Source organism: Antedon mediterranea, chromosome 11 (genome assembly GCF_964355755.1).
Source record: "Antedon mediterranea chromosome 11, ecAntMedi1.1, whole genome shotgun sequence".
Classification (NCBI taxonomy): domain Eukaryota; kingdom Metazoa; phylum Echinodermata; class Crinoidea; order Comatulida; family Antedonidae; genus Antedon; species Antedon mediterranea.
This window is the reverse complement of record NC_092680.1, coordinates 8,734,689-8,759,694: the sequence shown is the minus strand read 5'-3', so window position 1 is coordinate 8,759,694 and position 25,006 is coordinate 8,734,689. Positions and strand designations below refer to the sequence as shown.

Here is a 25,006-nt window from a genome sequence, read left to right as displayed (position 1 = left end):
TTGCTGAATGCATTCTGTTATATCGTGTATCAACTAAAATATATATTTTGTGTTTATTAAACACAAACTAGGCCTAGTATATGTACTACCTCATCTAGTATTAGTAACCAGATGCAATATCATGAGCATATAATTATTTTGCTGTCATTAATATGGAAAGCACACTATTATTAGTTCTGATGACCAATTGAATTCAAGACCTATTATTAAGTCCTACATGATAAACTCTTGATAGTTGCAACATAGCACTTCCTTATCTGAGCTGTAATCTAAAGTAGGTTGTTATCGTTAATATTTTTTACTTAAAATACTGTAGATAGTAAGTCACTAAGTGTTTGTTGAATAAAAGAAAAACAGAATAAAACATGTCTACCTCTATCATTCATGCTTAACTTATCTGGATAAACCAACAATGCCTCTCCTTGAAGAAAGAAAATTCTGTTGATTGTATCATCTGCAAGTGGCACCCTCAAATAGTAGTAACCATCCCACATATCAGCGTTATAATTTTATTTTCAGAGTTTTTTCACGTAAGCATCACTCACACAGACTACCAACACAACCTTTGGTTTGTGTAATTTAGACATACCAAACAAAAACATAGTGAAATACACATCCAGTTTTAAAAAAAGTGTTGGGACAAGTAACCTATTTTGTACTCAAATTAAAATATAGTATTCAGATTTATCAGCAAGACTTGGATCTAAATCTGCTGTAGCGCAAACATGTATGTTGTTTCAATTGTATGCAAGAATGTACTAAAACAAACTGTATAAACTACTATAGATTGTGTTACTAGTGATTTTAAAAACACAAATGTTGTGGAAAAGTGTTTTGACCTTGATTGAAATCATAGAAAGCTGTTGATTTAAGAGTGTGTGATATAGAAACTAATAATTGCTGTTATTATAACAATGCACATAATGTCTTGCAATCATTTCCTGTCAGGACTTCAACATGATTGCAATGCACTTTAAAACAATGCAGTAGAGTATGTTCTTCAATCCAATTCAGAAAATGTAATGATATTATACCCCTTTTTTGCAGACAAAAGACATTAAAGCCCCCTTTCCTACGTTTTTTAGATCTAATTTAAGATCACAAACTATATTTAATGTAAAAATAATACTATATGGTCCTATTGCGATAACTTTTTTCGTCTTTAAACGGTTAAAAATGTGAAAAATAAATCGATTTTAATAATTATAGCGGCCCGCTATAAATCCCAAAATGCATTGCGCGCGGATTGATATTGTTGTTTTTCACCTGTAATTCGCCCACTTTTCGATCGATCGTGAAGCCAAAACAAATGGAAGACTCCTAACTTTTCAGCGAAAATACCGGGTTTTCCCCAATTTGTATCAACGGAGTCTGGCAAAAATAGAAAGATAATTAATGCAGCAACTATACAACGTCAGGCTAGGTATATAGCTAGCGTACGATGTTCGTACGTTACCGATGTTTACCAGCTAGGCCTACAAAACTAAGCCTAGCTAGGCTAGGCCTGAGACCGTCCACGAGAGGTCGATCGCCGCGAGCTACTTAGGTAGTGCATTGTTTCTCACTTTTTATCATAATTTACCATAAAACGTACATTTAAGACAAGGAATGACATGGTTTAATGTTTTTAAAGTGATATATATGTATTATTTTCCAAAAAACGTCCAAAATTGCAGGGAAGGGGTCTTTAAAAGAAAAGTACAGGCACAAAATGTGATGGTATTGCACTATGCACTTTACTAACATGGTTACAGTACCATTACAATACGAACAATAATAATGGTAACACTCAAACCCCTTTTTTTGCTGAAGTTGCCTATTCCAACTAGTGATTAGCAGCAGTTGCCTATTAAATAGCCTAACTTAATAATATGTTGTTTGCTCCTTTTGAAGAAAAACAAATCCTGCAGGCTATGGGCTTGATATTGGTGTTAGTACATGTATAGTACCATTCAGCTCAATTTGCTTGTATTTGGTTCACAGTCACATGAAATTGTCAATTATAAATTCTTTGTTGAAATTCTTACAATTTAGCTCGAGAGATAATTAAAGTCTATTTTGCTGAAGCCCAGGTGATGTTACCTATGTCTGGCTTACCATTGCGAGTCTGTTAAAAGGTTTACTAATGTAATACATCATAATGGATTCAAGTGATGTCGGATGTACTAATTACCTACCTAATAGCAAGACAAATGACTTTAGTCGTTACCAAAAGTACTGTATCAAATAATAATGATGTCATCCCTTTGTTGTTTCTAAAGTGACTGTAAATTATTTTCAATTATATCACTCATAAATTGTAACTCCATTGAGCTATGTGTCGCCAAGTTGCTAACTGTGTAGAAAGTATGTGTTGTCTGTGCAGTGTGAGCAATTGTGCGATTTACTGTGATTGAAGAACTGAATACTGTACTGGCTGAGGAAACCTCTGAATAGTTTACTTGTTTACTTGTTTCCCGTACACTTTCGTCTACGGGATCGAGTTGAAGCACTCAGTGCTTAAAAGCCCCTCTTAGCAATAAAATCATATTCTATATAGGGTGAAAACTTCAGCGGGTGGTTAGACCATGCGACGTTAAGTTTTGCTTTGAACAAGTTCACCGTAGCACATGAAACTACATCCGTAGGCAGAGCATTCCATAAGAGAATAACTCCTGGCGAACGTGTCCCTCCTAATATTAAGACGAGAGCTTTTAAACTTGAGTTTATAATTATAGTTCTTTGCAACAGTATCTAAATCCTGTTTTCCACTAGGCAAATAATTCAATTCAATTTCTTTATTGCTGCAAATGCCATCAAAGGCTAATATACGCTTAAACATACTACAACATCATACAAACATTCTGTATACATATTTACATTCAAATTGTTGTTATCATTACTATAGTATTGTCATTACTGCTGCTGTTGTTGTTAATTATAATAATTATTATTTATTATAATAAAGCAAAAGTGCCAACTTTATAAAGTATGCCCTTTAGTATTGATATTTCCATTTTATAAATTATTTTTGCAATGAATTCAAGCTCCTCGACTTCTTCGCTTTCTGTTTGTATAATAATCACTGTAGTTACATAGCTCCAAACTTATTCAACCACTCAAAGGAAAGGTTTAAGGAAATTATGTGATGAAATGAAAGGACTCGCAACCATTCAATATTATACTGTAGTGGAAGTGTTGATGATGATCATGATTCATTTTTTTTGTATTGTTTTTCATGTCCAATGTTATACTTAGACAGAGTACAGGTAGTAGTTCTAAGTAATTTAAAAAAAAAAATTTCTGGTAAATGTATTATATCACTCGTCCCTGGTTAGACTAATGAGTTTCCCATGCTATAATGTTTTGAGTTTTTGTTGCAGCACAGACGTACTGTACAGTTCCATAATTGCAATACTGTATGTCTATGGGATTTCAAAAATTGAATGTGTTCTAGTTCTTTTACAGTGTATAATAATAATAATTTCTTTGGAGATTACACTTTTACAACAGTGGCACTCGACCAAATGGAAGGTGCATCCAAGAGAAATATACAAAAAAAAAAAAAAACATGATATAGAAAATAACAATTACAATAAAAAGTCAACGTAGGTCAACATGTCAAAACAATTCAACTACAGTGGATTATAATAAAAACCAGAAAATTGTAATAGAAGTTTTATTATTGCCTCCAACCAAGATATTGTTCCAAATAGTCATATAAAAAACCAACGCCATGTTCATAGAGTACTGTACTGTACAGTAAGGTAATTTTGTTGGAGGAACGTACTGAACTGTTTAGCTTGCAACATGATATTGAGTTAACATTACAGTACAGTACAGGGATTAGACAATCATTATGCAAAATCGCAATAGAGGTCATATTCACTTCCTGTTTATGCCACACTACTTATGTGCTCTAACTTTGAGTAAAGGATAATTTAGCTAATAGAAGGAAATAAAAAGCTATATTAAAATATTGACTAAACTGTAGGCATGTGCGTTAGAATAAAGTTTTATTTTTTCCATAATAATTTTAGATACTTTCACTGCAATGCAATGCGTTCCAGTGTTAGCAATTGCTATACAAGACTTTGGTAGTGATACAGTAGTTTAATTAAATGAGTTTCTCTTTAGTTTAGAGAATAATGAAAAAAAAACATACATTATTCAGTGAAACAAACATACAGTACACTTTCACTTACTGTATCCTGTTAAAAAGTGTCACTGACACTATCAAATCATGAAGGTACTGTACATTTTATGATCAAATCTGAAAATTAGGTTGGACTTAGGTGACTGTGACCCAGCAGTACAGATCTGAAGGTACTTGTCCATCATGCATACAGTAGGCTACCTCTGTTAATTTGTGCATGGAGAAATACCTGCAACTTGTAAGTTGATTTGTGAAATGTTTAATAAATGTTACACCATAGAGGAAGAATTAGTTTTTTAAGCATCTGTGGTCAGACATGCATTCAGTACACTGTAGTAATAATAAGGTGTGCCTGTACAACAGATGTTCCAATATACAGTTAACTATGAGACTGCCCTTAAAAGGACATAAAAGTCTCAAAGCGATGATAAATAATGATTTCTGTCTTTGTGTTGTTTCTTCAGAATCAAATGATGAATGTTATGTGACAGCTGTTCACTAATGTTACCATTGTTGTTTCCTCTCAGTCAGGATGATGATACTACATTTTGATTGAACTCTTTTTTCATAATAATGATTGCTTTTATGTGATATGTGGCACATTATTACTATTAATATAAAAATATGATAAACGTTTTCATCTGAGCTGTTGCCTACAGATGCCAAATTTGACTAACAATTGTGCCCCAAAATGTCTAGTTGGATTTCAGAATGAATTTTAATTTAAAACAATGTGGATTTTTAGAGAGGTCATTAGCAGGCCTGGGTCATTAGTCAGCCACACGCTAGGCTCATACATGGCAGAGAGTCGCGCATCTGTCGTAAGGCGCATGTTTTGGAGACAAGGTTTAGAGTGGTGGTTGGTGGGCGGAGTCACACTTCGTAAATTTAAGCCAGCAGGAACCTTAAACTTCATTCACCAACCCATAGGAAATCACCATGACCAACTACCTACAGTAAAGGACCTTCTCTATTTTTGTAGTTGGTTAATGTATTTATTATGATTGAGTCATCAATAGCAGTATGTCCATTGTTTTTGTGTGTTGTAGACATTCATTGTTGTAAACCCCCAAAGGACAGTCATTATTAAACCTGCATTCCAATGTGTTTACTCATTAGATAATTTAGAAGTCATTAAGCCAATCTACCATTTACTCGATGTTTAATATTAAGGGGAATATAGTCTGGGATGGAATAAATGGGGACTGTATGTAAATTGGTTTTATATCAAGTCAAGTCAAGTCAAGTATCATTTATTATCATTTGTTTTAGGAAAAACATAGAAATTCTGTTTGCTCTGTTGGCGGAGCACAATATCCAACGGACACAACACGAACTCAAAAACAAAAACATTACAAAAAAAAAAAAGGTCTACATCATATTTAAGGCTCTAATAGATCCAGAAAAGAAACTATTTGTAAATCGTGCCTTATTGGCCTTAATAGAACGAAATCACCGACCGCTGCGCATCAACTGGAACATACTAGAGGCCGGATGAAATTGATCATCTTTGATAGCCACTGCCTTTTTCAGAAGACGATCCGAAAATATGTTCTCCAAAGGCAGTTGTGCAGATCCAATTATACGCGATGCGGTCTTGACTATTCTATTTAGGTCACGCTTTTCATTTTCGGTAGCGCTACCGAACCATACCACTCTCTATAACTGACCTATAGAAGGACCTATATCGTGTTAACCTTTGCTGTTTTATACATTTTCGTAGTACATTTGAGTCTCCCAGTAAACTGTGAAAAACAGAAACAAATTTTTCTTGATAAAAGGTTCCAAATAATTTTTTCAAGCATAAAAAACACATTCGAAATACTGCCTGGATATTAGACTATTTTGTGTTCAATCCACTGATCATGGTGTGTAAAATATAAATTATTAGTTTATTTATTATTTCAAACAATACCATTAACGGTAAAGTGAATTAATGAAGTATGCAATTTAATGTTAAATGGTAATCTAACCAATTCCTCCATGATCTAAACTGAATAAACACATTTATCTATTAGAGGATGTTTGATATACAGTAAACAGTAAGTGATTCATTCTTAAAACTCCAATTTTGAATATCCAACTACAACAGTAGAGAATTGCATTTTTCATTCATAAATGTTTGGTTAATGTGTCACGTGCAATGTGACAATTACAGTGTGTGATAAAATAAAAGCATTTGGTCACATGTATAGTATAATGCTAAACTATACTACTGTACTGTACAAGCATTGAATAAATGATAAATTGAAAGTAACATCACTTAATTGTTTTTGAACGTTACTTTGTAAATTAAAATTTGTTATTAACATTTAATAAAGTAGAACCTCTATATATGGGACACATTTGAGACCCATCAAATAGGGCGTCATAACTTTATAAAAAAACAAACATAGACTGGTGCAACCATATTATATTATGTATGTATGTATATTTATTATTATTACTCATTGAAAGCTGATTGAAAATTTATAAAATAATAGTTGCAGTTTACCTGTGTTTTCACCATGCACACTGCCCTTGTTCAGGGACTTAATTGTTTTTTCAATCCAGACAATTCCTTGCTAAATGATATCCAGCCTAGGATCTACCCAATTACTGTGAATTCCAATACACTGAATGATCTCACTATGCAATTACTATTATAAATTGAATCTTTCACAAAGTGGCAGTGCTTGGCAGTAGCCTTGAATTGTGTGTGACAATTATCTCTTTGGGAATCGCATCAATTTAGCAAACTCTCTCATTTTCCCTAGTGATATAAGTTCCTAGCAATACGTCCCACTCAAGAATAGTGAACGATCTGATAAATGATATGTACTGTTTTTATTATAAATGTATAGCCATGTGATTTGCAACGGGAACCTAATCTATGATATTTTTGTCAACATTTTTAATGTACTGTATGCAGTGTGCGTACTAAGAATATATTTTTAGAAACATTTTTCTAGCTCTGAAATGAGATATTGTATGGATAAAAAAATTGTAAAGGTATATTCGGTTGGATTGACTTTAAAACAGACAGATTATACTTATAGTACAGTAGAACCTCTATTATAGGGACACAAATACATGTCCCCTTATAATGTCCCCTGTCAGTGTCATAAGGAGGTTGGTTGTATTGTTAAAACTCATTTTTTTCATGTAAAAGTGTCCCCCTCTTAATACTACTTAGGGATGTCCCAAGGATTTCCCCTGGATAGAGGTTTCGGAAGGAGGTTGTACAGAACTGTAAATATCAATGTTATTTGAAAATTGTTATATTGTATGGATACAATTTGTAGTAAACAAATACATTCCCTTTGTTAGTTTGTGGTAAGACTTTCAAGGTGTACAGGTAGTTACTATTCTATATTTAGCTCATTATTGTAGTTTATTGATGTGTACAGTATAACACTATACAGTACTTTGTAATCTGTAGTATTACGGTAACAGAAATCTAAGGACACTTAGGCGTTTACAGTATCAAAAGACCTGTGCGGTATTTCCTTTTATACTATAAATTATTTGTCTATTATAACATGAATTTTAACGTGGTTATTGATTTTTTTAAAGTCAATGAATATATTTATTGAAACATGAAAGGTAATTACAGTAGTCAAGTTATTCTAAGAAGACACTTATAGACCCATTTTAGCTGACGCCACATACATACTTGATTCATTTTGATCGTTTCAAGATATTTACCAATTATTGTATGTCCTAAAGTATGGTAGTATTTGTCAATTTTGTAATAAAAGAATTAAGAAACATGGTAATGTTTGTTTGCAGTTAAATCCACAGAAGACAGTACTAAAAACATTATGCTTTAACATTTTAAAATGTCCATAACAATCTGTAGATGGTTAGTTGTTACATTAAAAGGTCAAACAGGCCATAAAAGATCAATAGCAAATGGATTCCCAATGATTTTGTCAAAAGGTGAATGCCATCTCCTACGCCATTTATTAGGCAACCACATGTCACGCTTCAGCAGCTCGTAATTTCCCGTGTTGTCTTCACTTCCCTGGATAGTTGTGATGCTGTAAGCTAATTAAACGACCCAACCAGACTTTTTGTCTGTTGGTTTTATGTTTATAATGCAGTTTGTAGTTTTCATAATTATTACATAATTAGTCAACCCACTTTATGAAATGCGTTTCAAATAGCATTGCAAACATTTTCTTCAATGTTTGTAATTTATAATAAATTTAATAATTAATACACAAAGTATATTAGTAAGTTTTAGTATATAATTTTGAATGAAAAAAATGTTGATTACTGTATTCATAAGGTATTATACAGTATTAGTCTGCTAGTTGTGAAACATGTTTAATGCTTTACCAAAGGAAATAATGCTGCACCTACTTCATGCATACATTTTTACAATACAAATATACAGTTCATGTACAGTATACTGTACAGAATACTCCATTTATCGTAAATCGTATATATCCTCGAGAACGATGATATTGACCGAGTAATTTTCGCGTAAATAGAGAGGTTTCGCAATCTTACGAATACGATAACGAAAACGGATACGTCACGCACACGTATTCGTTTTCATAATCTGTTTCGCATGGCAACGAAATATTGAGGCGCGTCGAAAATATGACTGCAGTAAATTTGAGCAAAGCGCAGGTACGTGTTGCTTGGTGCTTGGCTGCCTAAGCCTAGCCAGTGGCGGATCTAGGGGGGGTGAATAGGGTGGCTAGCCACCCCCCTTAATTCTCAAAAAAAAGAAAAAAAGATGCAACCTAATCGCGATTGACCGTCGCTAGACGTGGATTAATCTTTTAATTAAGAAGAGTAGGCCTAGCTAGGCCCTACTAGAGCTAGGGTTAGTATTAATAGTTGTGTGTAAATAGGCCTACACAGTGAAAGAGCTACAATCTTCGGAAAATACCCATTTTCAAAACACACGCACTCCTAAAACTACCACAGCGTCACGTTGTCAAGCTCGCTCCTCGTGTGAATGCTGACGTCATCACTCTCCAAAATACACAATTTTCCATTGCAGTTAATTTCCGCCGCCCTGGTCCGTGTGTGCACAAACGTTAGCGTGGTATATTTACACCCCTGAGTGGAGTGTAATATCGGGAACTTTTTTCTCGCGCATGAAAGTTTTTTGTATAATATTATGGTATGCAGTATAAACGATAAAAATAAATGAGAAACATGGTCTTCTTTTATTATTTTATAGGCATAAAATAAACATGAAATGTCTTGTATGTACACGGGACGGCCGAAAAAAGTATGTGGCGTATTTGGCGTTTTTTGATTTGTGTTATAGACACGGCGATTACTGCGATCATTGTATACCAAATTACATTGAGTTATTCACCCGGCTGTAGGGTATATATCTCTGAGGTTAACAGACCACCAAAACACGGTACACAACTCATGCACTCTATCGAGGCATTTTCGGAGTACCGCATTAATACCAAATGTTCATTTTGTTTGAAGGTTTTTCGATCAAAGTTTATTATTAGTTCGTCGAAAAAGATCCGTACAGTATTTAGGAAGGATGTATTTAAATTTACATTATGTAATATTTGTTATTAAGTGTGATGGAAACAGTTTCTCTAGCCTATTATTAAACAGTGTGTAAGCATCTATTTTTTTAAAAATTTTCGGAGCCTCGGGAGGGGGACACCCCCTCCCAAACCCTCCCCCGCTCGGTGCTACGCACCTCGTTTGCCACTTTCGTGGCCACCCCCCCTCGTCAGATCCTAGATCCGCCACTGCTAGCGTAACATCAAAGCGAGTGAGAACTTTAAAAACTGCTATTTATCAAAATTGACTTGGCATTTCAGTAAATTACTTTAGTTAATTACTTTCAATAAATCTATAATTATATTATAATCATGAATCATTCCTGATTCAAACGCAAAATGTGCAAAATAGATCAAAAACTATACTCGTTTTGTAGTTACGAATATGACTGGTGATATTCGTCAACACGAATACGCTTTACGAATATGAAATGGGGATCAGCTCAAAAGTTTCACAAATGTATGACGTATCCGTTTTCGTTATCGTATTCGTAAGGTTGCGAAACCTCCCTATTATCGTGTCCCTGTCACTAATCATATAAATTCTCGAGTACGATGATATTGACTGTGTAATTTTCGTGTGGCAACACTCGCGTTTGCCGATAAATAAACAAAAGTCATCTACTGGGTTTTGAACTCGCGATGAAATTTTCACTCCATCACAAGACAACGCTTCATGCGCTGCGCCACGGAACTTGCTTGGCGAAATTAGTCATCTAAACTATTTAAACTATGCATACATAGCGCCCTCATTTATTTTTAGTCCTCCCTAGATGTGATGAAACACCGTTTGTGATTGGTTAATACTCACAGTAGTAACGGGTACACGCGCGACGCACTGAACATCTGGTGATTCGGCTCGAAAGAAGACGTATCATTATTTATTCGGCCTACCTGATAATATTATTATTATTAATGTAGGCTTATTGATGGAAATTCTTCTGTTATTATTTAAACGACCTAGGCTAGTGAATATGTTATTGTCAAAGAATCATTAATTAGTAATTATCTGTATATTATTCTTCGAAAGGTAAGGTGTCTGGGCAGCTTGTTTACATACAATACAAAAAGGAGGCCTACCTAGCCTAGCTACCCGACCCAGCAGATATTCTACTTGTTGTTGGCTATGTAATATAACAGATATCGCCTTTTATATCGGTAAAATATAAGATTAGACATCCCCTCGGGAATGATATTAAGTTCTTGGGAATTATATATTCCCTCGAACATAATATCATTCCCTCGGGGATGTCTAATCTTATATTTAACCTCTAAGCAGTTAATATCTGTATAATATTACTTTTTTATTAGTAATTTTGTTTCTGTACTTGAATGTTGAACATGCCTAGTAAAAGTATTGTTATGTAGTCTATGCTTATTATCATCAAACGTGCCTGCTACATACTGTACACATATACCGTACCGATTAAAGGAAGTACTTTGGCTGCACCTAGTTCCAATCAAACCTGTTTGTGAAAGTTTTTTTTTGCAAACTATTTTTTTATGAACAATCCAAATTGATCGTAAAATTTGCTCTAAAAAAAAACAGACCAGGCAAATAAATATAAATAGAGCATTGTAAAGTACATAAAATGATTTTGCAGGTCCAACAAATAATATTGTTATACTTTGTATTTCATTTCGTCTCTTGCCTAGCTTTCTACGATAAATTAGCTTGAAATTAAAGCTCTTCTCGGGAAGTTTAGTTTATCCAGGTAAAGCCACTATTGGTTTATGTATTTTACCTTAATACAGTACAATGTTATATGAGCAAGATCAAGACCACAGAGACGTTTGTTGAAATATATTTTTTTAGTCACAATTGACCAACCCTGCCATATTGTGTACAGTAATAGATAGACCATAACATCATAAGTGTTTTTGCTTAGAGATTGTGGTCTGCAAATTCTACAGTACAATTTACCAACTTGGAATTAATTGCACTATCAAGAAGCCCTTTACTTTCAGGACATTTTGTTTGAAAAGGAATGTTATAATACTTATGCCATAAGGGCAGGTAGGGAAGAGAAGCATGGTCTAAGCAGTTCCAATGAATCATGTAGTGGTCAGGTAACCAATTATGTACCTGGGCACGTAATTAGTCATCAGTGCTTTTGTTCAGAATTTACAGTAAACCAGTAGTTTGTTTTCAACACATCTCTACAAATTAGGTCAAATTATATAGGTCAAAAACCTAAAAAAAGGCTATAATGTAGCACTAAAAATATATATTAAATTGGTTGATCCTATGAATAGAATGTAACCCTCGTTAGCTATGACTTGTTGTCTTATTTTGGCCTTCACACATTTATCTACTTATAATATCATGCCAAGTTTTGTATTTTTAATCATTTACTACCATTTTTTTGTTGGGTGAAAAAAAAATGGAGACAAATTCTTCTTAATTAAATTAATTATTTTATAACAAGAACTTATACCTATAAAGTTAAGGCATGTTTGATATAAATAAGACCTGACCACATGGTAAAACAAGGTTGAAATTTCATGATAAAAAGTTAATTGATTTAAAAACACAATCCAATCCCTATGAACAATTTGTTAAGCTCAAGTACAAGCATGAATTATGAATTTCCAGATATAATTATTTGATTAAATGTTTCGACTGTATTTATTTGATTATACTGTACATGTTACCATATTACACCCAAAAATCTCCCCCAAATAAACGGCTCTCTCGATTAAACGCCCCACCCCTCAAAACCCTATTGAACAATAAACTAAAAAAAAAAATGGTAATAAAAATGTGTTAATGTAATATCTATTTTTTTCTTGCACTGTAATCGTTGACTACCTTTACCTTTTTTTTTGTGTTTATCATTTTTAGAAAATTAAATACTGTACCGTAACAGACAAAATAGCAATAAATTTGACTACGTAATAGGAAACAATAATTAGATGACGTCAATAATGTTTTGCTAAATAATAATATTGTATTTAAAATGAAAAATAGTGCATTAAAAAAAGAATAGTTTGTAATTGTGATAGGCTTACCCAATACTTTCCTAAATCAATAATTCTTTTAAACATGACTAATACACAGAAATGATAATCCAAAAATAAGAAGGTATACTACTATCTAATGTTGATTAATCATCTTGGTATAAACTACTCTTTAATCGCTGTGATGTAAAGTGTGAATCATAACTAATTATAGAATGTTAGCTCATAACCTTTAAGGATGGTAGGATTTGCCAGGATTTAACGGATGTTTCCATGAGAATTTTTCATTCTGTGTGGCATATATGTCAGGAGTTGGAAAACAAAACTTTGGCGATAGTTGCCAATGGCAGTTCTCGTCTCTTTGCAGTGATTCTTGTCTCACTGGAATCAATAAATATAATATATATACTAAAAATGTAAGCAGCACTCATAAACTACCAACACCAATGGTTTGTGCCGGTCATCTTTATATACATGGATTGTATAGGTCAGATGGTAAAAATAAGGCTGTACCTTGTTGTTGTCTTCAGTGAACCCAGTATTTGACCACAAGCTTTGCTTCCATCCAAGATTCCCATTCCCAATGTCATTTTGTTTCTTTTGAGATTTTTGTATAACATAAAAAGTTGTGTTGGTGGTGTTTATGCTTCAGCAGTGGATGTCAAAACCTGATGGTAATGATAACATAAGCTGTATAAAATATAATTTAGAAATTGACGCAATTTAAACTTTACTGTACAAAGTAGAATAGAGAAAATATGAAATTTGAAGTGTACTAGAAGGATGGAGAAGACAAAATAGAAATACATTGAAACTACAGTAATATACTGTAACTAAAACCGCCTAAGAGAAAGTGATTAAAGATAACTATCTACACAAACATACTTTACTTAAAATATCAGAAAAAATAATTTATCAAGAATTCTGAAATTGGAAACAATCAAATTTAAGAAATGCATTATATACAGAGTTCTAAATGAATGCAAACAGACAATTATTGTAAACACTGTTTATGTGCCAAAATTAATTTAAATGTTAGTTGAAAATATTCCAAGAAAACATCATATTTCACAAGTTTACTAAATTACTACAAATCTTCTTAAAGATTTTCTACATTTTAACACTTGTAAAAGTTATTTAGCATCACTTATTTTCTAGAGAGGCTTTTTACCATTGTGTATAACTATTAAATTAAATAAATGAAATGTCACATTTTATTTTACGTTGTGGTTGAATTTCCTTTTGGAAACACATGGTGTACTGCAAGTCTTATGTTTTACTTCGCCATCACAGCCCTTATTGCATATTATGTGTTTTTGTTTTCCATCAGTTATGAATCCGCTTATACTGTAGTCCCTAGATTTTTCGGTTGAGTGGCTTTTGAGCTTTTTTCATTTACCCATGAAAGTATTTAATAAAAATAATCTAAGCGGTAATATCCCACATCAATTGTGCTATTACGTATTCACACTTAAGTTATTCAAAATAAAAAAATTATATTGATATTATCATATTGTTTTATAACTTAGATAATAAGCCAAAGGCATTGTTCTGGTGAATGTACTTTCACTGAATTACCGTACATACATTTCTATTTTATGTTTGAATAAGCCATTCAAGGCCTTTATAAGTAAACTATCTGTTTACCATACCTAAATTCTTTTCGTGTTCTATGATACATCATACAAATTTGTCAGATAAATTTATATGTAAAACAGGCCACTGCAGGGGAAAATCAATTAGTACAGTACTAATTAAAGAAAAGAATAAATTAGTTTTGCTTCGAGGCTCGTCATTCTAATATTGTTGAAATAAACTGAGTCATGAATTGTTTGTTCCTTCTATCGTATCATTGAGTCATTTTACCAGCTTTTGCATTGTTTAGAAAAAAGTACTTTGTACTTTATTAGTTGAGATTGCTGCACTTTGCATACCTACCATATTTGGAAATGATTTAAAGCTCAGGTACAGGCATGAATTTTAAATATAATATCTGGTTAATTGTACAAAAATCAATTATTTGTAATAGAAATCAAGACAAAAAACATGGTCATGGTCAAACAAGATGGTCAAATACAAAATATGACCAAATTCTGTTATAAAAATCAGGAAGACTTTTTTTCAGTAGTTAGGTAGTTTAACCTAATGTAATAACATGTCTGGTAAGTCCCTAAAAGGTGAAAAAAGATGGTGGATATACGGTGGATAATTTTTGCTATAGCATGAAAATAAAACTCTGAAGTTGAATAAAAATACCAGAAACGTAAAATTCAAGTTATATTACTTTTTATTTAGTCATCTGATAACATTTTTTACCACACAGTTTATTTTTTATAGTTTTTAAAAAATGGTGCTCTATTTACAACATTTGTATACAAAGGAATAGAGATTTTACTGTGTAATTTAAACTATAAGATAAGAAAGTGCTTATTTTCAACCAGCTCGTGCAACACAATTAAAATCCCAAATATTATGAAACATAGGGGAAACTATAGATCGATAATTGTTGGAATGTATGATCAATAGACATTTTTTGCCCGCACCTGGCCTTTAAGAGAAAAGTTGCAATTTCAATTATTTTTAGTATTTAAAAATGTATTGAAAAAAGCTGATTTAATACTGATTTTAAGAAAACATGTAAACAATATTATACTGTACTGTATTTACTGCAGTAACTATCATTAGTACCCTTTAACCTGTTTCTACAATTTAATTAAGCAGGTTTTTTTTAAGTTCTCGCACTATTTTATTTCAGTGACCGCCTCATAATAAACTTTAAAAAAAATGACAAATGTAGACTTGTAGTAACTGCAGTTAAATAATTTTAATATGATCCCTAATCTGTCAGTATACTTTTATGATCAATTTTGTTATTCAATTACTGTGCTAGCCAATTTATAGAAGGTCAATTAGATGGTTGCCATACAAAGTGTGTCCAGTTTTTAAATGTTCCTGTTTCCTTTGTCAAAAAAGTTCAAGGCAACCATTTATTCCTTGTGCATCCTATATTGCACAATACAGTTGTTTTAGTTTTCTGTCACATTGGTTACATTTTTTCGTCACATAAAGTTGGATACAGAGCTTTAGAGTAGCAAGTTTATCCAACACAACAGTAGGAAGTTTCCCATAAGGTCAAATGTGGCGTAATCACATAGCTATGAAGTCAATTCATCCAGGTTAATTTAACATGAAATGTACAGTAATCTAGAACATGACATCACAACAGTAAACACTTAAGACAATTCCAAATTAGTAATTTCATTTGTATGAATACGGACACCATTTAATTTGTGTATTATGATGACCTCTCTATGTGACCTTTCTAAAAACAATAAAATTTTTGCAAAAAACGGTGTGCTACTTAGGGCCTGTTCGTAGGGGTTGAAAATACCAGCTTATTCCCGATTTCCGTTCGCGTGATCCAATTAACTTTTGCCTCAGGCTACAAAAAATTCGAGGTAAAATTTTCACCAAATTTGCAGGTTATTTCAGCGATAATCCAATTATACTCGGCCTTCGAGGATAATAAATCTCCGATAGAGGCAATGTGTCAAATTTTGACAAACGTTCGCTACCTAGGCCCGTCATTTCTCCTACGAAGCTCTTCCATACACGCTTCGAGGGCGATCGTCAGCTGGTGCTGTCCTTGTTGGTGTAGACCGCTTAGTAGGCCTAGCTGGTCGGGGAGCCGCTGGTCGGTGGTGTTTCCGTCGTGTAACATTAGGCTCAAATTCTTCGTCAATGAGTAAAATAATGGTCGTCAGGAGAAGGCATATTTCGGCAGGATTATCGGCGTTAAGAGGCATAAGGTTTGTCGCAAGGATAAGCAGTGTAAAAGGTAGCAAGTAATTGTTATTGTAAAGAAAGATCGCGAGTAAAAAATATACAACACGAAACTAGCGTGCGAAAATGGGGTCGTAGGTTGTAAAAACAACTGACCTTAAAACGTAATTTCCGGTTTGTGATTCGTCGATTAAGCATTTAAGCGGTTAAATATTTCAAGTACGAACAACGCTCAATTTATAACCCGAGGCATGGGTGAAATTAAGCGCTTATTTTAACCACCGTACGAACACGACCTTATTTATACATATTCCAAATGGGGAATTGAATATGCCTCATCTCAAACGGTGCAGGTTTTGGTCATGTAGTTATAGGAGGAAACAAATGTTGGCAAGTATTAATTGTTTTGTCTTCAGTACGGTAATATATTAATAATGCTTTCCCTATCTGCAAAGCTAATACTTGGAAATTTAGAATAGAAACAGAAACTAAAGTGCAAAAGCAAAAAGTAAATTGAATTAAATAAAGTTACCTAAGTTACTGGTAGAAAATATTGATAAAATAATTATCAATATTTGTTGTTTAAAAATGTCATACAGTATGTACTGTATTGGCTAACCATTCTTTCAAATTTATATCAGCCATGTAAAACTTATTTTTATACAAACATTAATTACTGTAATCTTATTTTATGATGTCATAGTGTCCTGTCAATGTCAGCTGACCATTTTTCTATAAAATGATATTGTCCGTCAAATGATTAGCATTGTTTTATTTTAATGTGCATATCAAGGATTTATGCTAATTTTTATGATGTAATTGAAACTTAAAAATATAAAAATCATGTGATAAAATCGATACTTTTGTTTCGTTTTTGATATACTGTAAGTTAGTTATGTTAGTTGCATTTGGTAAAATAGCATAGCCGCAGGTATCTTTCAACACTAGTCAGTAACAATCTGATGAGTTTAGTTCCACTTGGTGCTGGTGGTAGGAGGAGGATCAAGCCACAAATACTTGTTGACGTACTTGGATTAGCTTTGCATATGGAATATCCCAATGATGAATAGACGTAAGGTACTGACGTATATCCTGTCTGTGGACATGGTATTGTATATAACTAAGTGGTTTGTCTTGGTAATACTAGTTTGATTGGTGTTCGTAAGTAGTGATTGTTGTAAAATTAAATTTTAACACACAGTACAGTAGGATGGCTAGTCATATAATCAATTCAATTTTCAACTGGAAGTTTGTAAGTAAATAGTAGTAATTTTATATATTTTCAGTTTGCATTTAAAAAAAAAATTTGAATTTGTTTTCAATGTTTAGTTGGAAATACTAAATATAAAATAAGTGTTACTATAGTTCCTGTTTCTGCTGAGCAGTTTTTATTTATTTTCTTGCCAGCAGAAACGGATCAATATAAAGAGAACCGGCTTTTAAATACGGTTTTAAAAACAGTTTGCCTGGAGCACTTCTTACCGTAGGTGCAATGAGACTTTTTTTAGAAAACTGGTTTAGCAAAAAATCTTTCTTTAGAAATTGTTCAGCAGAAACAGGCCCTAGATTCCTAGTTGAGTAATAATTACAGTATTTATGTTTATTTTATCAATTGTTGATTGATATTTTGTAACATTATGGTAAACAAGCTAGTAATAATATAATGTGAATGTTGTGGTATTATTATTTAATTAATCCTTAATATTATTATCATAAAATACATTGCAACCTGTCATCTGTTCAAAGTAAGATTAATGAAGTTATTAATAATATATAGCCATAAAAAACAACTAAATATTATTAAGGTAATAAACTACATTATGTATAGGTACTGTATGTTGTAGTAAAATGTTATTTCCTGTTGTGGCTTAGAGTTATATATTAATAACAAGTTATGTAGTTTTACCATAGATTGTATGTAAAACATTTTCCATTTCCATTTATTGCGGTCAGAACAATTGCTTCTAACAATTCCTTTTAAAGTAATGCACTAAATCGCTCTGTAATTTATAGATTTTAATCAATTTAGCTCATTATGTCATAATTCAATTGTACAGTCAGTATCATAACAATTATGTATGGTTTCATAGTTGGGTCATTTATTACTGATACAGCTGCACATATCAAATCAGTGAAAGTCATTAGCTAACAATGAAACCCTTTAAAAATCATCACATGATTTTATTCAGAAACTAATAAAATGTTTTAGTTTTTAATGGAAAAAAAATCATCATGTATACTTGTTGTATGCCTAATACTTGAACTACTGTATAATACTTAATAGTCAAGGCCGCACATTTGTGAATGATCTACAAACAAATGTCTTAAGTTTAATAAAGTATTATTGTTTATACCATTCTTTGGAAATCTACCAAGATTCAATGTAAAACAATCATAAATAATATATACTGTAATAATCTATTTTAAAGATTATTACCAAACTATCACTTGCAACTGTTGGCCTGATTTTAGTTGGTCATTTCTTATTAAGTAGGTTACAATACAAGGTTCCTGTCTTTAGAATGTCCAACCCTTGTCCTTTTACACAAAGCAAAATGACCATTGTCATGAAAACAACTGACTCATACAGAGTCATGATCAATATTAATATGGTATAAACTATTCTATTATTTTAAAATTTAAAATACAGACTGAATAATCAAATTAAAGAATGTGTTAAAATACTGTATGGATGTAGTTGTGATGGGAAATATTCAATTCAATTCAACATTTATTTACACCTTTCGTATAACAAAATTGATTTCAATGTACAATATATAAGTTTTCTTTTCTAATTCGCCAGCATTAATTTCACCAAGCATCAACGTATTGTCCCACAAAAATACGAAAAATTAGGATCATTAAGATCAGACTTTTAAAATTCCGTTTCACTTCCATGTTCTGTAGAAAAAAAAGAACAAAAAAAATGTATTGTTTAAAAATGTCACTAATACTATGGAATAATAACTGTACGCAATACGAATTATCACTTCATTTTAATATCCATTCCTTACATTTGTTGCGGCATCCTTTCTTTTAAATTGATGTACAAAAAAAGGAAGGATTTATTTATATTGCTCAGCTTTTTGGCAATGAAATGGTATTAAATTCTTGAAATATTACTTTAAATCTTAGTATTATTTGGAACTAGACCTTGGAATTCTTTGTTGTTGTTAATTCATATCCTGATCTGTACAAATCCATCAGTGTTGAGATTCTTGTCAAATATACATCACACTGTTGCTGAAGACTAACATCACAGTTTCTATGCTGTATGTACTGTACACTAATAATTACATTGACTAATAAATACCATTGTTATTTTATTAATGGAAGGTTTACATTGTTATAATTGTTGCTTTAACCTACAGTATTGGTGAATATTGCCAAAAAATCACATCTTACTCTACAGTATCGTATTATGAATCATTTGTTGTTTAAATTCAAATGTTTAAATCTATTATTACTACAGTAGGTATTGCATAATCAACAAGTTTACCTAACTTATTATATTAGTTTTCACAAACAAATGTAATGAGCCATCCATCCATCTATGATAATGATATAAATATTAAGTTGATATTATGAATGTTACCATTTAGCAAGAAATTAGGAAACTACAAATGTTTTAATTTATTTAGTGATTAAAAATGTTGTGACTTTTTGGTAACCAGGGATGTTTTTGAGCTACTGCTGGTACTATTTGTAGTTTTGGCACAATATTATTACCTACAAAAAGCATTTTTTAAAGGTGTTCAACGACCTATGACACAATTACAGTAGACAGGGTCTTTATACAATTCAGTCTATATCGTGCCTAGCTAATTATAGCAAATACCCTTGATCTGGACCAAGACTTTTTGTCTTTGAAAGTAATACATGTGGATTGTGATAATATCTACAATACAGTGTTACTATAAATAGATATGACTACATTGAGGAGGAATGGAAAGTTGTCATAAATCAGCATCACAGATGCCTAGTGAATTGTTGATTTAATGCATTTGTTAGACCAGTTGGCAGAGTCAATGCCAGACATAAAATTAAGGGCATGACCTGCCAAAGATGATCTTTAATATTTTCAAGATCTTTGTTATTATTTTGATGTAATCATTTGATTACACTGTTTGTATTATAGGGTCTGTTTCTGCTGAAAAAATGAAAATAATCGATTTTTTTCCAGTCACCGCAAACCACAAAAATAATCGCGTTGCAATTGAAAATTGCTACGACTTTAATCGGTTATTCAGCTAATCGGTTTTTAAAATCACGTCATCATTCTCCCACAGCGCAGTTCAAGTTATGAAAGGCCAATGAGAGTTGGTTTGTTTACATCCTATCGCTGCCTAAAACTCTCACATGTAGGATTAAAAATTACTCTTACGTAAAGCTATATTATTTGTAAAATAAACATCTCGGCCTAATACCGTACCACATACAACAGAATAATGATGTTATATTAATAAGGACACGTCGGCGAAAAAAGTTCGTTTCGCCGTTCGTTGGTTCTACCTTCGGCCTGCTAGGCCTAGGCTATGCTATATATTTCTACCGAAACAAGTCAACAGACAACAGGCCTAAAAAATGACATGTAAAACATCGTTAGCCTGGACTGGTGGTGGTATGTAACGGGTGTACTTGTAACACAGAATCCTGGGATCATCCTGGAGTCTCTCGGTATAATTCTTCCCCACAAAATAATAAAAATCAAATGTTTAACATTTGATTGTTATTCGGTCTACATCGCGATCGTGGTTTTGCTGATCGTCGTCGATATCGCGCAAATAAACAGCATGCTTTGTGACGTGAATAAGTTTGTCATACTCTAGAGGTCAAAGTGAGGTCAATAATCGCTATTTGCGTTGCAGCTCAAAACTGCTCCGCAATAATCGGTTAAAACAAGAAATAATCGATTAAAACACGCAATGGATTGAGTGTTTTTAATCGGTTATTTTTAATCGGTTATTTTATTTTGCGCCGTTTCTGCTGGCCAAAAATAATCGATTAAAAAAATAAACGGTTAAATAATCGATTATTTCTGCTCAGCAGAAACAGGCCCATAGACTACACTGTTATTAGTGATATATTTTTTTCTGTCTTTTTATGATTATCACTATTGTTTTTTTCTTGTTTTCAATATGTTATACAAATATGTATAAACATCATTATTTGTATAAAAACCAAAAGGTTCATTAATCAACGTCGGGTTAAAAATGAAGACTACACCGAGCAATTAAATGCATGTCCTAGTAAAGATTCAATATTTTGTACACAAATTTTGTTATTATGTAAGGAAATAAACTGATGATGATGTAGTATGCATACTTTTGTATTTACAGTACAGAGAGAGAAACAATGCTGAAATAATAAATGTACACAGTAAAATAGTTACTTAATTAATTAAAGATAGAGAGTTTCTACTTTATTTGATTCAGGATTAATTTTATGTCGTGATTTTTTACCATAAATGTTTAAATGTTAAATATTTTGTCTTCAGGCAACCGTAGTACTGGATGATTACAGTGACCCCAAAGATATTCGCAAAGCCTTGGAACAGGAGAATTGTTACAGCTTACCACAAGATAATAAGTTTGAGCAACCTCCAACCCCAGTAGCACAACCCCCTGAGGATGATTACTCTGTACCATATGAACCTTATAGTAAAAGAGTTGAGAAAGGTAAGCAGTTAATAGAGTATAGTATTACTATTTGTAGAACCCATGTTAAATAGACACCTTCGTTCGTGACACTGGTGTATAGCATTAGGGAAAATAAGACACATTTGTTGAGTATGGAATAGAAAGTACATTGCCCGGTACTTTATGCAATTCTGGAGTATTTATCCATTACTGTAGCTCATTACTATACATCATTAATGTAGAAATCAATAAATGTGATCAGATTGCATTACAAGCAATAAAACTTGTAGAACATTACTCAGAAATGTTGTATATTTATCCTTAGTTGGTTGCGTTAATATGTGTGGCATAATATAGATTATATGCTTTTTGTAGGTGCAGCAGGAGGAAGAACTGGGGCTGGTGGTAGGGTTAGTAATGGAGCTGTTGCACCGAATGCACGACTTAGTTTCCATGGTAAATCAAAACTGGCACATGAGCATCCTGAAAACATGGTTACACCAATGGGTGAAGTAAAAACACATCACAATGGATTAACATTAGAAAATGGACGGTTATCACCAAGAGTTACCGAACCAACTCCTTTAAAAAATAACAATACACCACCAACACACTCAGTTCCTACCAGCACAGCTTACAATGCTCCCACGATTCGATCTGAAGATAGAAGTCGTCTTAAATCAACACCTGAATCGGATACGAGGCCAAGAGCCGAGTACGATGAGCCGTGGGAATGGCAGATGAGGCGTAGTGCCAAGGCCAAAGAAGAAGCTACCTCACCGAATGTAGAAATAAGTATTCCAAGGTCTAGGAGTAGGTCAGATGTGGCCGGTCTTAATCATGGAGTAAGACCGACACCAGAAACAGATAATCGACCTCAAACTGAATATGATGAGCCGTGGGAATGGAAGAAGAATCGTGCTGCACAAGGTATGTGCAGTATTCCCAATATTTTTAAGATAAATAGTTTTTATTTTCTATTGGTTTTCCGAAGTATAATAATTTGTTACAGTATAACACAACTGAGTGTGCAAATAAAGAAATTTTTCTAAAAATATTTCATATAACTTGAAATTCTTCCTTTAGGAGGCAATAGAGAACACAGCCAAATGAGCCGTAGCAGTAGCTGTTCCAATAAACCAACGTCGAATAATTTACATTTAGAAATTATGAGAACCAAGCCAGACCCAGTAGGAGAATTTGTGGATCCAAATAAACCACTACAAGAGCAAGGGTATATTATATTCATTAAATTACATATTCTTCTGTTATTTCACTTCATTCAATGATGCTTATTATTCTTATAAGAAAGCTTGTGATTGAGACAACCAATCATTCGCATGTGAGGAAGTTGGGGACATGCTTCCTGACTCCCCAACTCAACACAGTTTTGAGGGTTTCTAGGCAATGACTGACAACACATTGATTGACATAATAATAATAATAATAATAAATGAAAACTTATATAGCGCCGGTATCCTCCACCCATGTGGCGCTCATGACCTAACTTGTTGCTAGGTCGTCACAAATCGTAAGCTCCCTAATGTCACTCTTTAAACGACACATATGGTTTCCCATGTTGTCGATAATATCTGTGTTTTTTAATCGAGTGCAATTTATTTAATTATATCTAAAGGCCACCACAAAGCAACACAACGTAATTGTTCTTATTATGTTTAGCATTTCTAGGATGGCTATTATATAGACCACATTGACTCTGTATCTTATTTATTTTACCCTTATGACTACATGTACAAAAAATATATATGTAAGATTTACTGTAAACTAAAACATCATAGAAAGAGGGAAAATCATTTAAAATGATGACAAAAACTAGTAATACTTTGAACTTTGAACTCATTTGTGGGTGTAGTGTTTGGATCCATTAGCTAAATTTCAAATGTTCATATTACTAGATGTGAAAATGTGCCTTGCTACTGTTTGGTACCAGTTCAACATTAGTGTTATGTTAAACTTCATGCAATAACATAGGATAACATTTGAGATTATATAAGTAATTTATGGGTTTATAGCATGTTTATGTTGCTTGCAGCTTTGACATGTGTTTGTGGCAATAATAATGATGGTAGTAATAATAGTTTAGGGCTTTTGTACACATACATGTACTATATGCCTCTTTTCCCATATAAGACTATATTTATTAATTTAATACAACACTGTATCATTCATATATTGGCCAATTTTAAATATTTTTGTCTACACAACCATATTTTGAACTGATATCCCATCCCATAAAAAAAACCCTGTTTTATTTACGATAGGAAAATGCAAAAAAATGGTCTTTTCTCAAATTCTTTCAATTATGGTAGTTTCTTGTATCGAATATTCAGATCTTTGTTGAAATTATGTCAACATTTAAATCTACATGCATTTATTCTATCTGAACTAATACCCCAAGAAATGTCTCCCTAATAGAGGTGTCTCCTAAAAAAGGTTTGGTTGTAGTCTTAAAATTTGTATTTTGTATCTTGATATCAATTTCTAAATAAACATTAACCAGAGCTTAAACTTACTAAATTGAACTTAAGGAAATATCAAAGCAGGAGGAATGTCTAATTGAGTAGTTGAACCGAGTCCATATGGAATGGGTAGAATTGTCTAACAGCACTTGATTTCCTTCCCTAGCTCCTTCAATTACAGCTTGCTAATATCTATTTCAGATTTCATACTTGTTTTTATACAACACTATTTCCTTTTGTGTCTCTAGATGATATATTAAAGATAAAGGCCTTTTATGTTATTAGGACAGATATTATATATAACTACTTAAGCATAAACATTGAATTGAATCTATAGTTGCATACCAGGTCTATACTATAAGAATTACTCCCAACATTCTACAACACAGTCACAAAGGTGCATATATGTTTTGCCGATTGATGTAACAATATTGTATGGTTCGGCCCCATAGGTGATCACTTTTTAAGCTGTGA

At 32.6% G+C, this 25,006-nt stretch overlaps 1 protein-coding gene across 3 annotated transcripts in view; it reads left to right on the top strand.

Annotated features, from left to right (window-relative positions):
* The window catches only part of LOC140063116 (SH2 domain-containing adapter protein F-like), a 34,555-nt gene that overhangs the window by 2,169 nt on the left and 7,380 nt on the right, over window positions 1–25,006 (top strand). The window contains exons 1-4 of one of the 3 annotated variants that reach the window (XM_072109556.1): window positions 17,358–17,490; window positions 21,911–22,091; window positions 22,428–22,982; window positions 23,139–23,286. In XM_072109556.1, coding sequence (XP_071965657.1) covers window positions 17,473–17,490; window positions 21,911–22,091; window positions 22,428–22,982; window positions 23,139–23,286 — 902 coding nt within the window. In that variant the 5' untranslated portion in view covers window positions 17,358–17,472. Of the gene's footprint in view, window positions 1–17,357; window positions 17,491–17,560; window positions 17,666–21,910; window positions 22,092–22,427; window positions 22,983–23,138; window positions 23,287–25,006 lie in introns of those variants that run through there. The other 2 variants (XM_072109555.1, XM_072109554.1) reach the window with 2 other exon arrangements.